The 22,474-nt window shown below is 38.2% G+C and overlaps 1 protein-coding gene across 11 annotated transcripts in view; it reads right to left on the bottom strand.

Annotated features, from left to right (window-relative positions):
- The window catches only part of TENM3 (teneurin transmembrane protein 3), a 3,803,041-nt gene that overhangs the window by 172,453 nt on the left and 3,608,114 nt on the right, over positions 1 to 22,474 (bottom strand). For all 11 annotated transcript variants that reach the window (XM_044062527.1, XM_044062530.1, XM_044062531.1 and 8 more), the window contains 3 exons: positions 10,660 to 11,534; positions 7,173 to 7,348; positions 6,188 to 6,423 (listed from right to left, as the gene is read on the bottom strand). In XM_044062527.1, the coding sequence (XP_043918462.1) occupies positions 6,188 to 6,423; positions 7,173 to 7,348; positions 10,660 to 11,534 (1,287 nt within the window). The remainder of the gene's footprint in view (positions 1 to 6,187; positions 6,424 to 7,172; positions 7,349 to 10,659; positions 11,535 to 22,474) is intronic.

Raw genomic sequence — 22,474 nt, 5'->3', positions numbered from 1 at the left:
CTAACAAAGTTTGCAGATGACTGCAAACTAGGAGCCATAATTGAAACTCCTAATGATGTGGACAAACTACAAAAGGGCCTCACTGAGACAGATACCTGGTGTCAAAGCCATGGCCTGAAGTTCAATGCCAAAAAGTGTATTGTCATCCCCTTTGGTAAAAACTCTGTACCCATGAACTACCACATAGCTGGTAGTCTACTTAATGCCGAAAATGTGATGAGACCTTGGGACACAGGTGGACAGTAGTCTCTCCTTTGATAATCACATTGCCACAGTGATCAGGAAATCCTTCTACGTGGCTCATCTCATCACAAAAGGATTCTCATCCAGAAAAAAGAGGTCATTGTTCCCCTCCACTCATCACTCATTAGACCCATTATAGAGTACAACGCCCCTTTTGGTATGTACCTCACAAGACATCTACAACAACTGGAAAGACCACAGAAATACCTCACAAAGAGGATTACTGGCCTCAAACAGATGCCCTATGCAGACCATCTCAAAAAACTGCAGCTTTACTCCATCGCATATCGTCTACTCAGGGGCGATCTTTGCCTAACATACAAAGCTATGTCAAACCCAGAGCTGTGGGACATGCTCTACTTAAAGAAATCCAAATCCCTCTGAGGTACACGCTCTAGGGACCGTAACCTTGTCACCACAATAAACAGAACATGCTGGAGGGATAGATTCCTGTCCCAGAGACTTCCCATACTCTGGAACAGACTACCTATCTATGTCAAACAGAGCTCCTTATTAGCACTCTTCAAGAAAAATCTTGATGACTGGATGGGAAATGGGAAATTCACCCTGGGGATCACTTCTGTGGCTCTGCTCGACAGGGGCACAGGAAAATAATTTTCTTGGGTGGCGAAAGCCAGGGTACATTTTTTGGCTAGGCTTGTATGGGCCCTAGGGCCAATAGCCTAGTACCTACCTATGAACCTAAGTCTGTAACAACTTTATTTTCGTTACAAGGTATATCCTTTTAACTACTTTCTAAATCATATCCAAAGTGTAAAACTCCACACCTTATACTTCTGAGGGATGAAAAAATGCATTCTAAAGGAAAAAGGTCAAGCATGTTGTGGCAATATCAAAAGCTTTAAGGTTTTCAAATATTAACTGAAAATGCATGATGAAACTAATCTGGAGGCAATGAATCACAAAACTGCACTTACAAGTGACTGCAAATTGCTATCAGATTTCTGTGTTTTTTTCCAGAAAGGAACATCAGTTCTGACATCAAACAGCAACATACGGTATGCATTGTTATAGGAAAATGAAAACTGTATATGAGTTCTCTGAGCTTTTAGTTGCAGAAGAAACAATCAAAAGATTATCTGTGGTGCATTATATAGGATTAAAAACAGACCGAGCACTGATCCATACACTTACCATTAAAAAACGACACATTTATATGCGTGTTCTTTTTTTAAGCATCTGCTATCTTCTACCGATATACATCACTTACTCATGAACCAGTGCAGTTTTATAGGCTTCATTTTTGCTAAAAGGGTAGTTATACTGGCCACAGTAACATAAATGGGGGAGGCATAAAAATCTTCAACCCCAAATTATTGAGAATGTGTTCATTGTCCTGTATGTCTTGTTTTATTGAAGAATGCAGAACCTACAGAGTAATACATTCTCTGGAAGATGGTCTGAATGCTTCTCAGATAGAGCCAAAGCTTCAAGGGAGACCTGTCACTATGACTCTAGAAGCCCACTAAGATGTTTGTGCCCTTTGTTATGTGGGCCATCACCAGGAATGCATCTTTGTCAACAGTAAAGTCTCATAGCCCCAACAATTCTAGGTGGTGGGGGGTAGCAGTGCATACTATTTTCTTTTTCTGTTACCCTAAAAACAGTTTTCTGATTATACCAGGAGAGGACTGGTTTCAACAGGGTTTCCTGAATGTCCCCAGCCAATAAGATCACCTTTAGCTTGAGCAGAATTGTAAAAGAATGCTTCCTAACCTGAGCTCAGTATCTGTAGATTAGAGCAAATCCAAAAAGAGCTCTTCACCCCACTCCAGCAATGATGTGTCAATCGTAATTTAATGCACCTGCTTTTGAAAATCAAAGGGGGATTCTATCAATTCTGGGAGCAGCGGCATGGATCTAATTCTAAGAACAGATTACAAATGGAACGATGCCTCTTTAACCCCCAACAGTTAATTACTCGTGTTGATACTGTCACCTACATTTCAGCTAAAAGAACTATAACATTGTCACTGCCAATCAAAAGACACAACAGAATCTTTAAGGAAGTGGGGCCAGCAGAATCAAACAGAGAAAAGAGTCAGTGCTTGAATGATAAAATTCATGTTTCAAGGCAGAGGGTTGGATCTCCTAGAAGGTCTTAAGTGAAGTGTACCCATGAGGAAAACTGACAATTGCACTGGAGGAAACAGACAATCCAGAGGAATATAAGCAGAAATAGCCAAAAGTAAAATTTAAACTGACACATGGTCCATCCCCTAATTAGACAGCTTTGATTGGTCTATTTTACCAGATAAAGTACAATTCCCATTTTTACCAAATGTCACTTCCTCAGGTTTGGACTGCAAGGTCTCATAAACAAACCACCTCTGAAGAAAACAAACACCTGTGAGGAGCTATTATGAGATCATCCATGTAAACAGGTTGGGACTCATGAGACTTGGGTAGATAACAGACCTCTTCCAATGAGCAAGCCGAGTGTTGCAATACTGGGAGAGTTAATGGCTTATACACATTTGAACAATCTGAAGAACCATGTTTGTCTTGCCAGGTTGTAGTGGAGCTATTAATGTAAGTTGTACCTTATCTCTTCTTGGATTTTGGGAGGATTCTGAGGATGAAGAAGATGGAAGAGATGAAATAAAGGGCTCAAAGAAGTGTAAGGGTCCAAGGAATGGAGAAGGCACAGGTCACCTAAACTTCTCTGCAGGGTGCATGGCAGCAGAACTTCTGCAGCTGAAGATTTTTCTTGGATACAAACAACTCCATCTGAGGCCTACCCCATTTCCTTATAATTCCAAGGGAGACCATCCACTCTACTCTTTCTTTTACTCAAACTTCTCAAAGACCTATTTAGATGGTCTGCTACTGAACTGATCTGGGAATAAAGACTGCTGAAGGTGTAGGCACAATCATATGGCAAGGTCCCAGTGCTGATATTCACCATGCAGAGGGTGTATGATTATATGGTTTCTTATTTGCTGATGTAACACATTAGTGTAGTGTTCTCTGTTGTACTTTGCAGGGTACCTAGCTGAACTATCTTGAACTTTAACATGGTTTATGTGATGGCAGCCATCATCTATGTGTCTGTTCCTAACACTCCTGGGCCATCTGCCCTGCACCTTCAGGTATCACATGTGTCCTATATCTGTACTCCAAAGCATTTCTGATCAGTGACTGGGCAGGATCTGGGATGAAATAAGACAGGGATTATCTTGTCCTGCCCTCCAAACTTTGTAAGGATAGCTGGGATGAAAGGGGGTTTCAGTCTATCTCGATGTTCCCATACATTTTTTAGGTGCCCAGAACTGTCTCCTTCTGTAATTCATATGGGGTTACATGTAATGGTAGCAAATCTAAGTATGACTGTAAATTCCTTTTTGTTAGAACCATTGCTCCTACTACTACTACTAGAACTTTCTGGGTGCCTTTCTTCCACATTGATCTCATTTCTGCCTGCAAATCCTAGTACTTTATGACTTTGTGTCTCTCTGTACATAAGACATCATAATCACTATGTGTAGCAGTTTCGATCAATACTACTTTTGTCTTTCCTGGACTACTAAATCTGGTTTTCTTGGATCTATTTTTGAACTCTTGGTATGGCTGATCCCATGTGATATAAACTTATTCATTCTCTACAATGCTTTGTGGTTCAGGTTTCCAATGCTTCTCAGCTAGTTCTACACTGTAGTGTTTGCACAATCCCCAGTGTAACAATCTTGCCAAAAAAATATTGTGCCTTTCAGTATACAGGCCCTCTGCCATCGTATATCACACTCAGCAACAAGCTGTGCCATTGTTTTGCTCTTTTACGGAAAGTGCATTTGTCTACGTATTATGTGACAAGCAAATGTATTTAAGAAATCAAAGTTTTAAACTAGTTATGGTAATTTTTTATACATGTTTTTATACATTAATATTTTAAGTTAAACGTTTATTTACTGCATTGTACAAATAGGGTTAAGTTACAGAGAATGGATTAATGGTTTGCAAGGCTGATTGCTTAAATGGATAATGAATGGGAACATGAAGTCCCCATTAGAGGGACGAAAGCACTTAATTTATTAATTTATTTAATAAAGTGTGGACATTTTAATAAATTGTGGACATTTCACCTTGGAGACCCTCGTTTTTATGCATTATAGTTGGTGGACATCAAGAGGAATGGCCAAGGATTTGACTTTTCCATGCTTTTAGGTATAATTTCTGGGACTCACAGCTCCCTTACTCCCACATTAAATATATAGCCTCCCTAAAGGAGACATCCCCTGGGAAAAAAACAAGCAGCAGCTGTGTCCACATCACTGGTATCATATTTCAGAGTGGAGTCGCAGTACAATAGACACTCCTCTTAACTATTTGATTCTGATAACCTGTCTGGGGAAGGATCCTCCTTTCTTTTAGTATGATGAACTACTTCTGTAAAGGAAGGGGGGGGGGTTGCAGGCTGTATAATGGTGGGCTCTGCTTGATGCCAAGACAATAAATACTCTTTGGAATATTTCCACAAAAGCAGGAACTCAGACAGGTGTTACAGCACAGGCACCCAGCACTTTCTCATCAGCATGGCAAGAATACTAGAAATTGAAAAAAAAAATGTCCAAAAATGTCCCACGCTGATTTAATAAAGCAACAGACATTTCCAATGACAACAAAAGATGAGTAGCAGCTGGAAGAACTGGATGTTTCTGTCATGGACTGGAATTGGCAGAGGTTGCCTAGCAACTGGTATCTGGCTATAGAACAGCTGAAAAATGTATTGAGGTCTGGCTGATTCCCGAAGTGCTGACCATGCTGTCTGCATCAGAAGGGGCTACCAAAGGCAGGGCAAATGACTGTCTAAGTGGACAGTGGTGGACAAAACAATGTCTTTTTGTTACTGCAGCCCTCAAGCCTGAAGTGGTACCAGTACAATTTCAAAGACCATGTTCTCGTCCTCTGGAATACTTTGGAATCACGCTGTAACGTTTGCACAACTTTCTGCGCTTCTACTTCTTTCTAGCAGGTTCTACTTTTTTCCTGGTCCCAAAACTACTGGAAGTCTCTTCAGCAGGGGAACAGGCAGAAACCATTTACTCCATCCTCCTTTTTGTGCTCAACAAAAGCATAGGAAGTACAGTGGCTTAGTAGTTAATGTATCCGCCATAAAGCTGCATGGTTCAATCCTGACCTACACTCACTGTCTGTGTGGAGGATGCATGTTCTCCTTGCATGTGTATGGATTTTCTCAGTGAACTCTTGATTTCCCTTCCAAAACATGCTGCTTGACTGGTTACTGTAAACTGTCCATATGCATTAGATTTAAACTTGTCTTTGTGATAAGGATCGTGGTTGAAAAAGGAGCCAGGATGTCTAGTTGTGAATAAATTAAATGTCCTTACATTCCTCACTCCCTTTACTTAGCTGAAAAGTTTACAATGCTCACAGTTAGTGGCTTAATTTTGCTCCCCAATAGGAAACAGGTGATGCTGATGAAAGTCCTTTGTGGTAACTGTCTACTGCAGGCAATTCTTGCTAGTGAGTCTATCTTTGGGCAACAAAAAATTCCCCAAAGCAAAATCTTAAAAACAAAACTCTAGTAAATTCAAGTAGTGCATTTCTCTGCCTATTTGTCTATCTATCTGTGTGTGTGTGTGTGTGTGTGTGTGTGTGTGTGTGTGTGTGTGTGTGCGTGTGCGTGTGTGTGTGTGTGTGTGTGTGTGTATCTGTATGTATGCATGTATGAAATGAATAAATAAAAGCCTCAAATGGGGTACCTACCTCTTTTGTATATCAATAGACCAATAAAAAAGTGGTCATTCACTAAAGTCATCTGCCTGCATGTAATCCCATTGATAAGAAATTTTACTGCAGTGCGATCTTTGTTGTTCACATAAGTTATGTTATGTACAAAACTGATTTTACTTAAAAGATGCAGACGATTAATAATAGGAATAGCTGTATGACATATGCTTACCCTCAGTTTGCGTCCGTAAACATTAACCTTTCCCTGCGGCTGCTCCTTTCGAAATCGCCATTCAACCAAGTTTTGTCCATTGTCTCCTGGCAGTGTTAAATTTCTTCTAGCAATGATTGGATTGGCAGTGCCACTCAGAATGTGAGGTTCAGTTTGAAAGTCAGATTCCATTCCATTCGCATAGATTATTCGAACAGAGCCATCATAGCTAACCTGATAACTATTTCTCAGTTGATCTGAAAATTTTATAAAGAGGTGAAAACAACAGCATGAAAAGTTTATGCTTTCATTACTTCAGTTCAGCTACTTGTCTGTCTTATTCAATATAATCAGCTTACATTTTAGACAAAAGCTACAAATAAAGTGACTCTACCATTTAAATTACATTTGTGGAAAATGTAGACAAATACGATTAACAAAATAAAACACATTAGCAATTCTGTAATATACTATAAAGCTGTGTCAGCAGATTTTTTTGAGAAGTTACTTTAATGCAGACAACACTCAAATAAAAGAAAAAAATCAGACATGGAATGACAGGATTTAAAAAAAAGTGATGCATCAGCCTGTACTTTGAACACAGAAATAATATACCCATATCTGCAGGAGGCAGTGCAGGTGTGGTAAGCAAGCTTGGAACTGGGGGCTCAGCTTTGCACAGCAGAAGTACACATGACTGCTACTAGGATAAAATGCTACTGCATAGTGCCTTACAATGGAAACAAAGCTAGAATAAATGAAATATTTCTTGATCGTTCTGAAACACAAGATGATTACTCTCCATGCTCTTGTATCCTCTGCTTTTCCTGTCTGCAGCACAGCAACCTACTGAGGGCTTTTGCAGCCAGAGGAACTCTGAGGGTGATGGTAGCAGCAACTTTGAGGGTGATGGTAGCAGCAAGGATGTAATTGGTATTAAGAGCGGGACTGATAAACACCCAGAGGGCATTTGATCAGAATGATGAAACAATCCAAAATACCATACCTTGAACTAAGGTGTAGAAGCAGTCAACAGAAGACAAATTTGTGGTAATGCTAACATCCTCATCACGGTTAGAAGACTCTATGTCCACAGTAATGGCTTTTTCCATTTCTCCATGAAGGCTGGTTACTACCGCAGTGGGGAAGGTGACGTTAGTCAGACGTCCTTCACTGTCATAGCTGAAGTAAATATAAAACATATTATCACACAAGAACAGCACAAGATTAAATATGTTAAGCACTTGGGCTGACAGAACATTGCAATTACATGACAAATTGCAGCCAACTTAAACCGCTGGCATCAACAACCCAAAACACAATCATTCTGACAGCAACTGTACATCATGTTAATGGCAAACCACTCTATTATACTTCTTGTTCCACTTTAAAACTCAATAAACATTTTCTGTGCACTAATACAACTCAAAAATAATGTCTTATTTATATGTTTTTGTTTCATTTTTTTTCTTATTTTGGTTTACTGAAGGTTGAACCAATAGTAAAGATTGGGGATGGCAGAGAGAATAAGCACTAAGCAGACTCTCAAGAGAAGGGGCAATAACCTCCAGAGGAAAATAGGGGTAGAAATGAAGGCTACAGCGAGCTACGCCTGGGATCATGTCTGAGAAGAACTGATACACAACTGCCATCACTGAAGCAGAAGATGCATACTGATAAATGACCAGAAGAAGGAAGTGAATAGTGGCACAAGAAGAGCTTCAGTAAGTGGGTCCAGGGACCTCAGTGGAAGGAAGTGAGTACAGTGACACAGGAAGAGCTTCAGTAAGTGGGGAGGGGCCTCAGTGGAGTAACACACACATTACTCATTCTCAGAATGTGAGACAATGTCGAAAGCTTTTGAGAGGTCCAAGAATAGGCAAAAAATAAGTTTATGGTCGTCCATGGCTATAGAAACAGTGTTGAAGAAGGATAATAGAGCTGTAGTGGTGCTATGTTTGGGTCTGAAGTTGTGTTGAGTGGGTGTAAGCATATTTTCTTGTATTAGATACTGCACAACGTGTTTATGAATACATTTTTCTAGTACTTTAGAGAGAGGGGAGAGGATAGCGATAGGTCTAAAGTTGGGAGATATCAGAGGAGTTGCCTCCTTTAGGTAGAATCTAGCATTGTTTCCAGATGGAAGGGACATTAGATTCAGAGACAGAGCGATTAATTACTATATTAATATATATTGTTTCTTTTTTGTGTAACTCAGAAATTGTGTTTACATTGACTCTGCATGAGTATAAATAGGATGAATACTAACAAAGAATGTTTAATAACCACAACGTCTTTTCAGACATGAATCTGCTTATTCAGAAATATAAACAATATAATGAATCAGGAATCCAAGCAAAACAGATGTCACTTTTTATACCAGTCAACCTCAGCAAAAGAAATCTGGACAAAGCCAAACATAATGTGGAGGCAAATGCCCAAAAATAATGACAGATTTTAAAATATTGCTCTTATAAACAAGCTGCAATAATTGGTTTTGCATTAGAATGCATTTATATGCAGTCAGAAACTTAAAGTACTGTCTTCATTTAGAGACTTCAGTTCCTCAATGATTTGCAGGAAAACCACATATCTTATGAGGAATAGACTGAAATATGCAGCAAAAAAATTTGGACAGTGCAGAATTTTGGACGGATAAGATGTATGCTTTTTAAGACTTCAATGTAGCCCATTTGTTCTAAAGGTCAAGGAGTTATTTATCAAGAAAGACTTCCTAAAAGAAATGCACAAAGCAGTCATTGATTCAAAAATGTTTGACATTAAAACTTTTACATTTATAGCATTCTGACTGCTACCTGTTTTACTAAAAAATCAGTACAAACTTGTATATATGGTGAATGAACTGTTTATATATTTCTGTTTTCCTTCTGTAGAAACAAAACAGCTGGCAGATGGGCACATGCTGTATTTTGAAAGAGCTGAGGTTACACCTTCTACTTTCTAATATCTCCCACTTTATCAATGAGTCCATCTTGACCAGGATTGCCAAGTGAGTCTTGAATATCGCAATACATTAAGTATGAGATGGCAACTGACATTTACCAAGTGTGTTGTGCAAACTGCCATAATGTATGATTTTTCCTATAATACAGGATCCTTCCCTGTAAATGAATATTTAAGTTAGTATATGAATTTTGTTGCACTGATCAATGCATCAGTCATGAATTTAAGTCAGTTATCTTATTAAATTCTCCGAATGCTATTGAAATAAAAAAGTTTTCCTAACAGTGCCAGCACAATTCACATAAGCTGTGTATCACATGGGAGGTTAAGAACTCCATAACTCCCTTTGTACTGGGTTACATTCCTACACATCCACTAAATAAAATAATCAACTTGGAAGTCATACACATTAGGATTGAGGGGTGTCCCTCTTTCAGAGAACTCCTATAATAAAAGTGGACTCGGACCACTTGTGTATCATCACACAACCAAATACCACAAAATTATTTACCATCATTCAGTCTTTTCTGCTTCTACTCTATGTCCGAAACGTTAAGGCATGAGATTTTTGATAAAAATTAGCTTTATGTTATGTGTCACACAAAGGTATTCATTTGTTTGCTTGCATATTGCCAAAACAAACTCTAAAATAGGTTTTTTATTTACATTTGCGTTTGTACTGGGACCAGTCCATGGATTTTAAATTTGTAGTATATATTAATCGTATACAGCACTTGTTATTGAAGTGAAATATGTGTATCTGATTTAAATCTAGAATATCAACTATCAGAAACATATACTACAACTACCACAATTCATAAAAATGACTAAACTATTTGGACCCTAAGTAAAACAGGTTACTAACTACTGTTAGTAACACCTATTATTGTATAACAAAATATTAATTACTAGAAAAAGGCTATTAAGGTTAGCAGTATTACCTCTGGAATTATACTGCATGAGGTTAGAGCATGCCGCTTTTAAAACAGGTGTGGCACAACTCAGACTTTAAACTGGTTTAAAGTTTATGTTCAATGCAATGTTAGAGACTCCACCTCTGAATGAAGGATCCTACTTCTTACAAATAAGAATAAATACCAGGTTGCTCCATAAAAAGCTTTTTTTCCTGTATGCCTTCTCCATGCCTGATGAGTGTCACACCTCTGCCAGATGGATTAATGTCAATTCAAAGCATAACATTGTGCTGCTCCAGTACCTCCTGATTTATGACACATTTATAAGGCAAATATTAGCTTAATGTTCTCTCTAGCTATCACCTATGATGATGAATAACTGCAGCAAACATGGCTAATTTTTTATTTAATGGTCATTATAAGAGATGTATGACTTCCTTCATAAGCAGCTTTCACATTGAAATGCCAAAACAGCTAATATAAATTAAAATTATGAACAGTGACATTTTTCCTGACCTAGGATAACTAATTGAATTAGCAAGTTCTTTAATAATTTAATGAAGAACATTTACTTGTACTTACAGAATAAAAACATTTCAAAAGAAAAATACTTACTCGTAGAATGTTGTCCAACCAGTCTCATCACTTTTTGTTGCTAACAGACCACTGTTGCCATGATATGTAAAAAGAACCAGTTCTTGTCCTTGGACAGCCATGCTTTTTAGCCCTCCATTAGTACCGATAGTTAGCCATATCACTTGATTATCAGGAGATACTATTCGCACCGGTATGCGACTGACGTCCCTTCGAATACGAAGTGTATTGCCATTGCTGTCAGTTACTGCAGTTATGTCATTGTCATTGCTGTAGCTGAAGTTATAAAGGTACTCGCCAGTAACCAGGCTCATGGTATACTGGTGAGTGCCATTTGTATCAAAGATGTAAACCTCTTGATCTGCAGGAGATGCGACCTCATAGAAGTTCAAAGATGTTAACACTGGTTTGTTCCTAGAGATGGCTCTTATGCGAATATTTCCCAGCTCTGCCACATACAAAGTGCCATCAGGAGACACAGCAAGAGATGATGGAATGTTAAGTTTGGCATCTTTAGCAAAGCCATCCCCATTCTGGTAACAGTCGCAGTTGGCATCATTCTTACAGTCACATTCAGAAGGGGTTCCAGCAACCAGTGTAATTTCTCCATCTGTTGTGACCTGCCTTATTCGGTTAAGTTTCTTCTCATCTGTTTCAGCTATGTACAGGATCCCGTTATACGACACAGCAATGGCAGCTGCAGACTCCAGTGTGGTTTGGACGGCCCGTTTTCCTGTTGAGTACTCTATGCCTGGTACCTGACAGTGTATTGGTCGTCCGGCAGCAATACGGACCTGATGATTGCCAGTAATTTGTAAAACCACATTGTTGTCCAGAACATAGAGAGAATTATCCATTGGATTAATAGCTAATGATGTCGGCCACTCCAGGTGTACCTTAACAGAAAAAAAAGGAAAACTTTTTAAGTGCTTTTCCATAGTCAACGTATTTCAGTTTGGTTACTCCAGGTGTAACGTTAACAGAAAAAAAATAATAATTTACACATATCCATATTTATGTAGTTTTCCACAGCCAGTAAATGCATTTCAATATGTTTACAGAAATGATTAAAAAGTGGCTAGTAACTACTCTACTTGAAACTATATTAAGTTATTTAAGCTGCTAAAAAACTACTAATATTAAACCAAACATATGCTGTAAATTTTGTTCTATGGGCTTATATAAGCACATGATATAGCACTATTTCATAGTACACAGCTGTCTCCAATGACAAATAAAGATAACCTGTAGGCTATAATGCACAATTAGTCATTAATCAGTGTCAATGTATTCTATGGATTATAAGAAAAATAAATAAATAAAAATGTAAAAAAAAAACAACTAAAAATGCATGTTCTGCCACCCATGGTCCACCACTGCACATTCACTGTATTTGCAAAAAGAAACTAAACTTATTTGCTTCCACACACTTCTGATCTCACTAAAGTATCATACATTTTAAGATATAGTTTTATTTTCTGGTTTATGATACTCTGGCATGGTGCTTCCTAGTTCACTTAGGGGGAAAATAAAAAATGTCAGCATAGATTTTATTACTTATAAATGATATATTAATTGTTATTCACCACATATTTAGAAGCTCTACCCCTCTTCATATGTTTGTATATAAGCATTTTAAATGTTTACACTGCATACCATTGAATGGTAGATGTATTTCAAAATGCATTATTTGTTAGCCATATCTTCCTACTTATGGAAATGTATATATGTGTTAAGGTCTGACGTAAACTTGTATACTGTTTTACACATTCTTTTGGGCACAATATTTTATGATTTTTTTTTCTTTTTCATTTTAATTATTTCAGTCATATTTATGGGTGTTCCTAGGTTCACAGGTACATAACAGGCTAAAGATCACCAGGGCCTTTATATGCCTAGCCACATGACCCAACTAAATAAGTGTCCCTATGTTATACGGCAATTTGGACGAGTATGTTAATTAGGAGTTTGCTAAAGTTTTAGTATGTGTGTGTGTGTGTGGGGGGGGGGGTATGTTAGTTAGGGAATACTTACTATTGGCATGTGTCTATTAGAGACATGGGGGCCAAACCAGGGGTGAGTTTTCAATTTCCTACTTAATGGTCAAGGTTACGTTTGTATAGGGTTAGGGATGGACTCTGATTCACTTGAAATGGGAGCCTATTCCAGAGCATAGGGATTCTTTGATACACATATCTGTCTCACCAGCATGTTCTATTTATGTCACAAGCAAGTTTACATTTTTAGATTTAGTGCTTCTGCTGCTATTCATTTTGCAGATGTGCAAAAGGTCCATCAGGGCTGGATCTAAGGATGCCTCATATGCCAGGCATAGATTGCCTCTCAGTAACCAGTAGGAGACACGGTACAGAATTAGGGCTTTAAAGCGATTTGTATAGGACAGTGTGTTAATGCCTTGGATTCCCTTGAGGAGGAACCTCAGTGGGCACTCCAACTGTTGCATATGCTAGGTCGGGTACATGATGAAGAGGGTATTGTAGTCAATGATGGGTCTAATTAGGGATGAGAAAAGTGGTACTATAACTTCCTTGTAACTGGATACCACACTGTTACTTGTAAGTTCGGTGACATAGAATGATTTTCTTACTACGGTGTATATGTGTTGGTCAAAGGCCAGATTACTATCTACATACATTCCCAGATCCCTAACTACTGGGTCAGCTCTCAGGGGGTGTCTTACTATTAGACTAATTAGCCTGGGTGGACTTTTTCCCAAAGGGCACTATAATGAATTCTTGGCATTGAGTTTTAATCTGTGGATTTGGCACCAGTAATCTATCTGTGTTATCATCTAGCAGGATGTTAGTTGCATGAAGTGAATCTATGATAGCTCCCAATTTGCAGTCGTTTGCAAACTTGATGAAACAGAGGTCCTTGATATTAGCCTTGACCTCTGGGAAGTAAGTGCCAAACAAGAGCAGGTCATGCACTGAGCCCTGAGGTGCTCTGTTGCTGACTGGTCTCTTGGTGGAGGTGGTTTCACCAATCCTGAATGTTTGGGTCCTATCTGTGAGCCAGCTGGCATTCCAGTGAGTTATATAGGAGTTTACGTTTAGTTGAGTGAGTCTGTCAAAAATAGCTGAGTAGGGTATTGTCCTGCACATCTTAGCCCGATCTAGGTAGGTACTATGCACCATTTTCACCCCATCTTAGCCCGATCTAGGTAGGTACTATGCACCATTTTCACCCCATCTTAGCCCGATCTAGGTAGGTACTATGCACCATTTTCACCCCATCGTAGCCCGATCTAGGTAGGTACTATGCACCATTTTCACCCCATCTTAGCCCGATCTAGGTAGATACTATGCACCACTTTCATCCCATACATTTCCTTAGTGACCCTCTCAAAATGCCTACCAGTTTAAATAGGCATGACCTTCCTTTAACAAAAACAAACAGGGTTGGGTGCAGTGTCTGTAGGTTGCCAATGTCTTTATTGATCCTTTCCATGATAATTCATTCCATGGTTTTGCATATTAGACTAGTCAGACTAATGGGACTGTAGTTTCCAGGGTCTATTGATGGCCCACCCTTGTGAAAAGGGATAACCATTGCAGTCCTCCATTCATGTGGTACGTAGCCTGTTTTGGGGATGTAGTTGAGATGTGACTCAAGTGGTCCTGATAGGTCATGTTTCAAGCTATTTAGGAGGTAACCATGGATACTGTCTGGGTCTACTGAGGACAAGATTTTGGCCTTAGCAAGGGCTGCCATGACCTGCTCCCTGCTAATAGTTGGGGGTTCATGGTAGTAGGGTTTCACGGGGGGTGGTGTGGGGTAGAGAGGGAGGAAGGGTGAAGTCAGAGTTGAATTTGTCAGCCAGTAGATTTGCTATGTCACTCTGCTCGGCAAAGGTGGTACCATTTACTGCCAGTTCAGCACATTTTTGTGTGTTACCTTTAAGGTGTTGGACATAGCTATAGAAGGCCTTGTGGTTGCCTTTACCCCAAGAGGTTATCTTGACCTCATAACTGGCCTTGCTGTGTTTACTTAGTCCTCTTAGTTTCCTGTTTAATTTAATTAGTGAGGTTCCTCTTCCTGATTTGGTCCATGACTTTTTCCTTTTGCTATATATCCTATTTAAGTTTGGATTCCACCAGTGTAGTTTGTTTTTGTGGTTAGTTTCGGGCTTACTTCTAGTAGGTACAGCAGCCTATATGCACACTTTTTTTGTGGTTGTACAGGGTTTCTGTGAACAATTCCAAATAGATTGCTGTGAATTTGGGGTTTGGATGGGCACTGAATTTTAACAATTTGTTACTTAATGGGATGTAGTTTGCTTTAGAATAACTCCTTTTACAGGTTTTGCTGGGTTTTTCTTGCTGATTTTTATTTAGAAGGAGACAACTTTGTGATCCGACTTCCCCAGTGAGGACATTACACGTTGTTCAGCACACTCCCATATTGGTGAGTACTAGGTCCAGTATGTTTCAACATCTGGTTGGAGTATGCACTGTCTCGTCAAGGGTATTTGTGTTAATAAAGGCCAGGAAGTGTGCCTGTAAGCTGGGGGCAGTGTATGTTTCTCAGGCTATACAGGGATGGTTGAAGTCTCCCATGAATAGGGTGACTAGCTGAATGATGGGTGCCTCCAGCAGGACTGGGTAAGAGTTATGGGATTTTTGGAATATAGATGGTGACCTATAACTTGCTAATATATGATAAGGGACTTTATTAATGGTGATTTGCACGTGGATGAACTCCAGGGCATCATCCTGTTTATCCACCCTAGAGGTATACTTGTCACAAATGCAGATTGAGACTCCTTCACCTTTAGTCCCTGTCTGCGCAGGTGAAGGTCTAAATATGTATAAAGCAATGAAGCCTTCCACTGCCATAATACTTTGTGTGGCCTTAAACCATGTCTCAGTAAAGGCACAAATTTCTATATTCTCTAACGTGAGGACAGCTTGTAGAGTGTAGAGCTTTTTGCTAAGGCCCCTAGTACTGAGAAGTAACACCTTTAGGTTCCTTTGGCTTTTATTTGCTAAGGTGGTAGTTTTGTCAATTTGGCATTGCCTAAAATAGGCTCTAAGGGGGTGGATAAAGGTTTAGCCAATATCTGGAAGCCCAGGGGTGATAAATGCAGACCATACTTGGCAAAGCAACATGGTCTGTTAACCAGTCCCTCCCATGCTGACAAATATTGAATCCCCCTCGAAAGACTCCAGAAACTAAACCAATTGTTAAATGATAATTCAGGCAACTGATGAAGGACAGGACATACTGTATTAATATAGCTATAACAAAAGAAAGTTATTTTTATTACTTAGTGTACATTCTAGCCATTTTATTTTTTCCTTGCACACAAGTGAACAAGGAATCCATGGAACTCAGTTTTGTGTTTCAAAAAACACAAATTTCTCAGGATCTGCTATAGTGTAGTACTATAGAATGAAAACATTTTAAAAAGACACATTTTCAAATAACACCACTGTATCATCCGCATTTCATTGTTGTTCCATTTCTGTTCTTAATGGAAATGGATTTACTGTGCACATACTATGGCCATGGGTAGTACACTGGCCTAAAATATCAGTTACTGTCACTGTCAGCAAGGCATCAGGGACTGAAAATAACGGACATTTCTAAATATACAGGAGTGTTTTATAGTAAGTCAGGTCAAGTGTACACATAAAAAAGATAAATATCAGCACTTTCAGGCAACTGCATTTGGAAAACAATTGCTTTCACAAATTAGCAAAGGAAAAAATAATATCCTTATTTTTTAAAGTGTTTAGTAACAGTGTTGATCTGTATATCAGTCCACCTAAGATGCTTATGAACTAGGAATACGTCACTTTTATCTTGTTGTAGTGCTATGGGCTTCAGTGGGAGATAAAACCCTTTCCAGTGTATAATGATGACAATTATATCTGTGTCTACAGTATACTAAAAATAGTAAAGGATTAGATAACTGAAACAAAGCAAGAACCAACTACAGCAGCATTGTGTATTCCCAGGGATTTTAAGTATAGGTCTTGCGCGATATTTTGTCAACTTATCTGAAAAATCTTGGAAAAAAGGCATATGTTTTCTTTGCTGTGTCTTAGACCCTGTTAAACAATGAAATCTAATTAATATTCAAAAACACCCACACTGACTGGACACAGCTGTCAGTCTGCCCAGAAACAAGTCTCTGACAACAACATTGAGAAAAGACTGCAAACAAAATCCCTCACATTTACAAAAGAGATTTTATTAATTAAGTAAAATAAAAGAATACTACAAAAAGGGCACTGCACATTGACTCACACTGCGTAAAAACACCAGCATTTACTAAAAATAACACTACACTAAAACTACGGCAATGGACTTCAAGGCACCAATGATGGTACTGCAACAGTATTTCAATGAAAATGAAAACGAATCCATAAGCTGCACAGAAAGAAATAAGTAACATTAAACAAACAACACATCTGTCTCTACTGTCAAAAGCTAGTGTTGTCAAGATGAATTTTCTACTAAGAATACTCTTTCAATTAAATGCTACCTTTTCAAATATTCCCCAAAACTTATTCCTTGCCATGGAAATAGCTATATCAAGATTCTTATGGTATCCCAAATCTACTAGAATTAAATATGCAAAACTTGTACTCGCCAAAGATAGGGGGGGATTGGGGTTACCTGATTTTAAGCTTTACTATAGTATAATTACTGTATACAGACTAATACAAATAATAAACTATGACTTATATATAAATACTTGGACACCCCAGTGGAACAAAATCTGGTATGAATAGTTGAAATCCCTTGGCTGTAACATCAAATCCTTACCATTCTTGAATTTAAACCAGGCTAGCATATACATGAAGAATTTACACCCACTAATTAAAAACATGATTCTTACAACACAGAAACTATTTAAATCATTGCAATTAGCTGACGCTTTTGCCCTTACACAACCATTACACCTAAATCCTAATTTACTAATAAATATTAAACCAGTAAATCTAACAAACTACACCCTGATAAAACACTACACAATATGGGATATATACCAATGGAAAGACTCTAACACGGGGCAAATGAGACTTGAACTCAAACTTCCTATGAAATATAGTATTATCCTTAACCAACTTCATCATCTTATAAATGCTAAATTCTCACAAATACACACTGACTTACAGAACATAGATTTAGTTAAATTAATACTTGAAAATCTTGTGATTAAAGGGAAAACAATTTCTAGGACTTATAAAACTGTAATGAGTGCAAAACATCAGAATTCTTTGTTATTTTCAAACTATTGGCAAACAAAAAATCAATCACTGACTGAAGAAAATAAGAAACTAGCCATTGAAAATACAATCAAATTCATTCATTTCAAGAAGCTGTTATATACACAAATTATGATAAATTACAATCTATATTATACCTTATCTAAATTAAATAAATTCAATCCCAACTTTTCGCCTAAATGTCCCCATTGTCCTGATCAAACAGCTGATATTTTACATGTCATGTGGAACTGTACTAAGATACATAACTTACGGTGTTCCTTGAGAGCAAGATTAGAGAAGATGGGATATGAAAAATCAACCCTTACTTGGAAGAAAGCTATATTGTACATTAATATCAATCAACTCCCAAAAATATTAAAACATGTCTTTATTATGATGTGTGCCCTTACTAAATTCTTTACTACAAAGAACTGGAATGTCATGTCTTAGCAATCTTGCTATCAAATATATCTCATCTCACAAATTAATTTATTCAAAAACAAAAAAACAAACGCTATTACCAAAAATATTGGGGTTACTTGCTTGATATAATTCTTGACAAATAAAATTTGCCTACAAATTGTCATGAAAAGCTAACCTTTAAATAAGAAATGAATGTAGTATAACCAGACTTTCTTGCATCTTCTCCCTTTTCTTAGTATATGTGTAACTAGATATTTTCCCTAAACATACAAATAAATGGTTAAATTTCTATTTTTACTTTATATATAGACTACCCCCATTCCAACTATCCCTTATGAGACCAAATGAACATAAGAATTCTCATACTTTACTTGACGATGTAGTGACTTCTTGTGTATATATTGTATATATATATATATATATATATATATGTGTATAATTTTTTCGGAATGAGATTGTTGTCTGTTTTCTTTAGATAGGTATTTGTATTGTTTATTTGTGTTTTTGAGTTACCATATTGTTGTTATTATTTGAAAAAAGAAAATTGAAATAAAGAGATTTTGGAAAAAAAAACACATCTAATGACTCCCACTGTATAAAAATATCAGTAATTATTTAAAATAACACCACACCACTTCCGCGGTGGTGCAGCGGTAGCGTTGTTGCCTCACAGCAAGAGGTCCTCCTGTTCGATTCTCGGCTTGGGTTGGGACTGCCTTCTGTGTGGAGTCTGCATGTCCTCCCCGCAATCAAGTGGGCATTCGAAAGACATGCGTTGAATGAGCATGTCTTTGTTAAAGGTTGGGTGTCGGGCTGGCAACTCGACACCATAAAAACCAACTGCCAATCATTAGCGGACAGGAGTTCCGCTGTGGCAACCCCTAACTGGGAAAAGCCGAAAGACAAACAACAACAACTGAAAATAACACCACACCAAAAAAACTGGCAAACAGATTTTATAGAACCAACAATGACAGTGAAGCAACTTTATGTGGAGTCAGTGTAAATATAATTTGCTATCAACAGACTACACAGAAAGAAGTTAGTCACATAAAAAATTTAAAAACAAGTAAAAAGCAGACAAAACCCTATCAGAATGATATACAGCATAAGTTAGTAAAAAATACAACATACCGACATTCCTAACATTGCAACCAGTACATAAATAAATCTGTTACGCAACAAAAGTGAAAACAAAACATGAAATAATAAGTGATGCATAAACTGAGTTAAAGTGAGAAAAATAAAGCAGTACAAGAAATAAAAATGTAGAAGTATGTTTTACAGTACAGTACAGGAACACAATAAAACACTCAAAAATAAAGACTAACAAATATCAGTACAAAATAGTAGAATTCAATGACAAAAATAACTCAAGGCTGGTTTTGAGTAATGCTTGGCTTACCCATTCCCAGACATGGGTTATTGCTACATTCCCTTCTTTAAAGCTGATGGCATTCTCTCTGGCAGAGTATCTAGCAAAAGTCATCTGTCATTAACAAAAGGCACATTAATGCATCCATTGTCATAAGCTGGGCTCTAAACTATGAATGCTGAGAGATCTGTTATGACAGGAACATCACAATGTATTAACTATGTTGTGTATGATGAGCCATGTAGAATCATTTATGCTGTATATTGTTTTCTACACAAAGAAACCGCAAGTTAAAAAGAAAAGCATGACAATGGCCTTCCATTCCTCAGGGTTCAGCATTGTACACACAGTGCTCTGAGACCAGGCATAGAGTGTAGCTGCGGCTCTTCAGCAGCAGGGCTGGGATCATAAGAATGCATACAACAGCACTCCCAGCATCCCATGCAGCAAGCACGCTGCTGCAAAATAACACCCTGCCTCACAGGTGGGTGGATTACCACAGGTTTTCAGAAAGGGCAGGGATCTATGATACTTCTACACTTTGTAATGGAGGGTAGATGGTAATATAGTTAACAGATTCATGTCATGAAATCCAAACCCAATTCATTCAAATCTACAGCACTGAAAAATAACAGGAAAAGCCGCAATAAATTCCCAGCAGTTTCAGCACATGCAGAGACTGAAACAGAAACAAAAATGTAAACGGTGTTAGATCACAAAAACTACTAACAGAAATATCAGAAAAAATGTTTTTGTAGGGTGTGACACTTACTCACTTATCTACATTAACTTGACAGTTGCACAACAGAGGGGAAGTCAGCAACTCCACAAAGTATGTTATTCATAAATAACACAGTCCATTACAGCATGACTGGCTTATCTCATTTAGTTGTAGGATCATTTAATTACACAGCACTTTCAGTGGTTCTATTACAAAAGTAAAGTATCTGAGGCACAGGGCCTCAGCATTATTATATGCATACTCTCTTTCTACTAACAGGCATAAGGTATGAGGAAACATTTATTTATTTATGTTGTTATACACTGGAGAAGGGGCACTATCCCATGCTACTTAAAATATTTCTTTATTCTCCTTTCCAGACAAAGTCATGCATCTTACATTATTTTATTTATTTATTTACTTCTTTATTTATTTAAATAAAGAATAATTGTGTAAAATCTTACCATAACCATAGATGTCCTTCTTCTATGTTGTAGTATTCTTTACATATGGGTTGTATTCCACCCATCGACCCAACATTCGGCCTGTATGCAAAAGCTTAGAGACACTGCCCATATGTGGGACACTGCATGGAGGCACAGACGTCAGCCATAAAAGGGACATCCACAAGTACATTCCTCAGAATATGAAATCCCATTAAGGAAAGGAGGCCAAAAGGAGCCTAAGGAAATCCTCCTAGGAAACAGCAAGTTGTAGGGGGAAGGTGGGAGGGATAGAATACTGCAACATAGAAGAGAAGGACATCTGTGATTATGGTAAGATTTTACACATCTATTCCATATCCTTCTATTCAGTGTTGCAGTATTCTTTATATATGGGAGAGTGCAAAAGCTGAAAGGGAACCTAGGGAGGAAGACAGAGTAGGGAAAAGCTAAGAGGAAGCATTTTCTAGGAATCCGTGCAGAATCGCCCTGGCAAAACCTGCCCTGGACCTAGAAATTGTGTCCAATTTGTAATGTTTCATAAAGGTATGAACAGATGACCAGGTGGCAGCTTCCAGGATGGAATGAGAAGCTAGACCTTTAAAGAAGGCCCCTGAGGATGCCACTGATCTAGTGTAATGGGATTTGACAGACACTGATAAAGACTTCCCATGCAATTCATAGCAAAACACAATAGTCTTAGAGATCCATGTGAAAGCGGTTTGTTTGGATACAGGTAAACCCAGAGTCCTTGGATGACAAGAAAGAAAAAGTTGGTCAGACCTCCTAATGGACTTAGTTTTGTCAAGGTAAAATCTGAATTGTCTATGAACATCCAAGGTATGCAAAATCCTCTCAATGGGGGATTGTGGTGAGGGGAAGAAGGTAGGCAACTGGATGAAGTACGTAAGAGACAACTAATTCACCAATTTGGGCATTAAGGTTGGATTAGTTCTCAAGGATACTCTGTCCCTATGAAAAACATGGAAAGGGGAGGAGCATCAATGCCTTAATGTCAGAGACCTTTCTAGCAGAGGATAAGGGCACTAGAAGCACAGTTTTCCACGTGCAGATAAGCTGCTGGTTCAAAAGGGGCCTGAGTAAGCTTTTCTAACACATAGTTAAGATCCCAAGGAAGAGGAACGGGTTTACTGGTGAGTCTTAAATGTAGGATTCTAACCTGGAAGCTAAGGGGGCAGTTAAAGGCAAACAGGCAGACAAAGCAGAACAATGGACTTTAAGTGAGGAGTAGGAAAGACCACTGTTGAGCAACTCACGCAGGTAAGAAAGTACTAAGGGAATGTCTGCACAAAAGGGATCCTCTTTCCTTTTTTGGCACCAAATGGAAAATCTACACTTAGGAATGTAGGATTTTCTAATATTTGGTTTCCTGGTCTCCTGCAAAACCTGTAGCATGTCCTTAGAGAATAGCTACCTGAAAGGGATCAAAAGTTGATCACCCACAAGGTTAGCTGTTGGGTTGGGGGGTGAATAAATGATCCCTTGTCCTGAGTGAGCAGGTCCATCCAGTGAGGTAACTTGCAGTGATTATCCTTGGCTAATTGAGGAAGAATATTGAATCAGTGCTGTCTTAGCCAAAAGGGGGCCACTAGCAAGATTTTGGGTTGCT

Source organism: Protopterus annectens, chromosome 2.part1 (assembly GCF_019279795.1).
Source record: "Protopterus annectens isolate FY-2018-M chromosome 2.part1, PAN1.0, whole genome shotgun sequence".
In the NCBI taxonomy this organism is placed as follows: Eukaryota; Metazoa; Chordata; order Ceratodontiformes; family Protopteridae; genus Protopterus; species Protopterus annectens.
The sequence above is the reverse complement of the archived record's forward strand: the minus strand, read 5'-3'. Positions and strand labels throughout refer to the sequence as shown.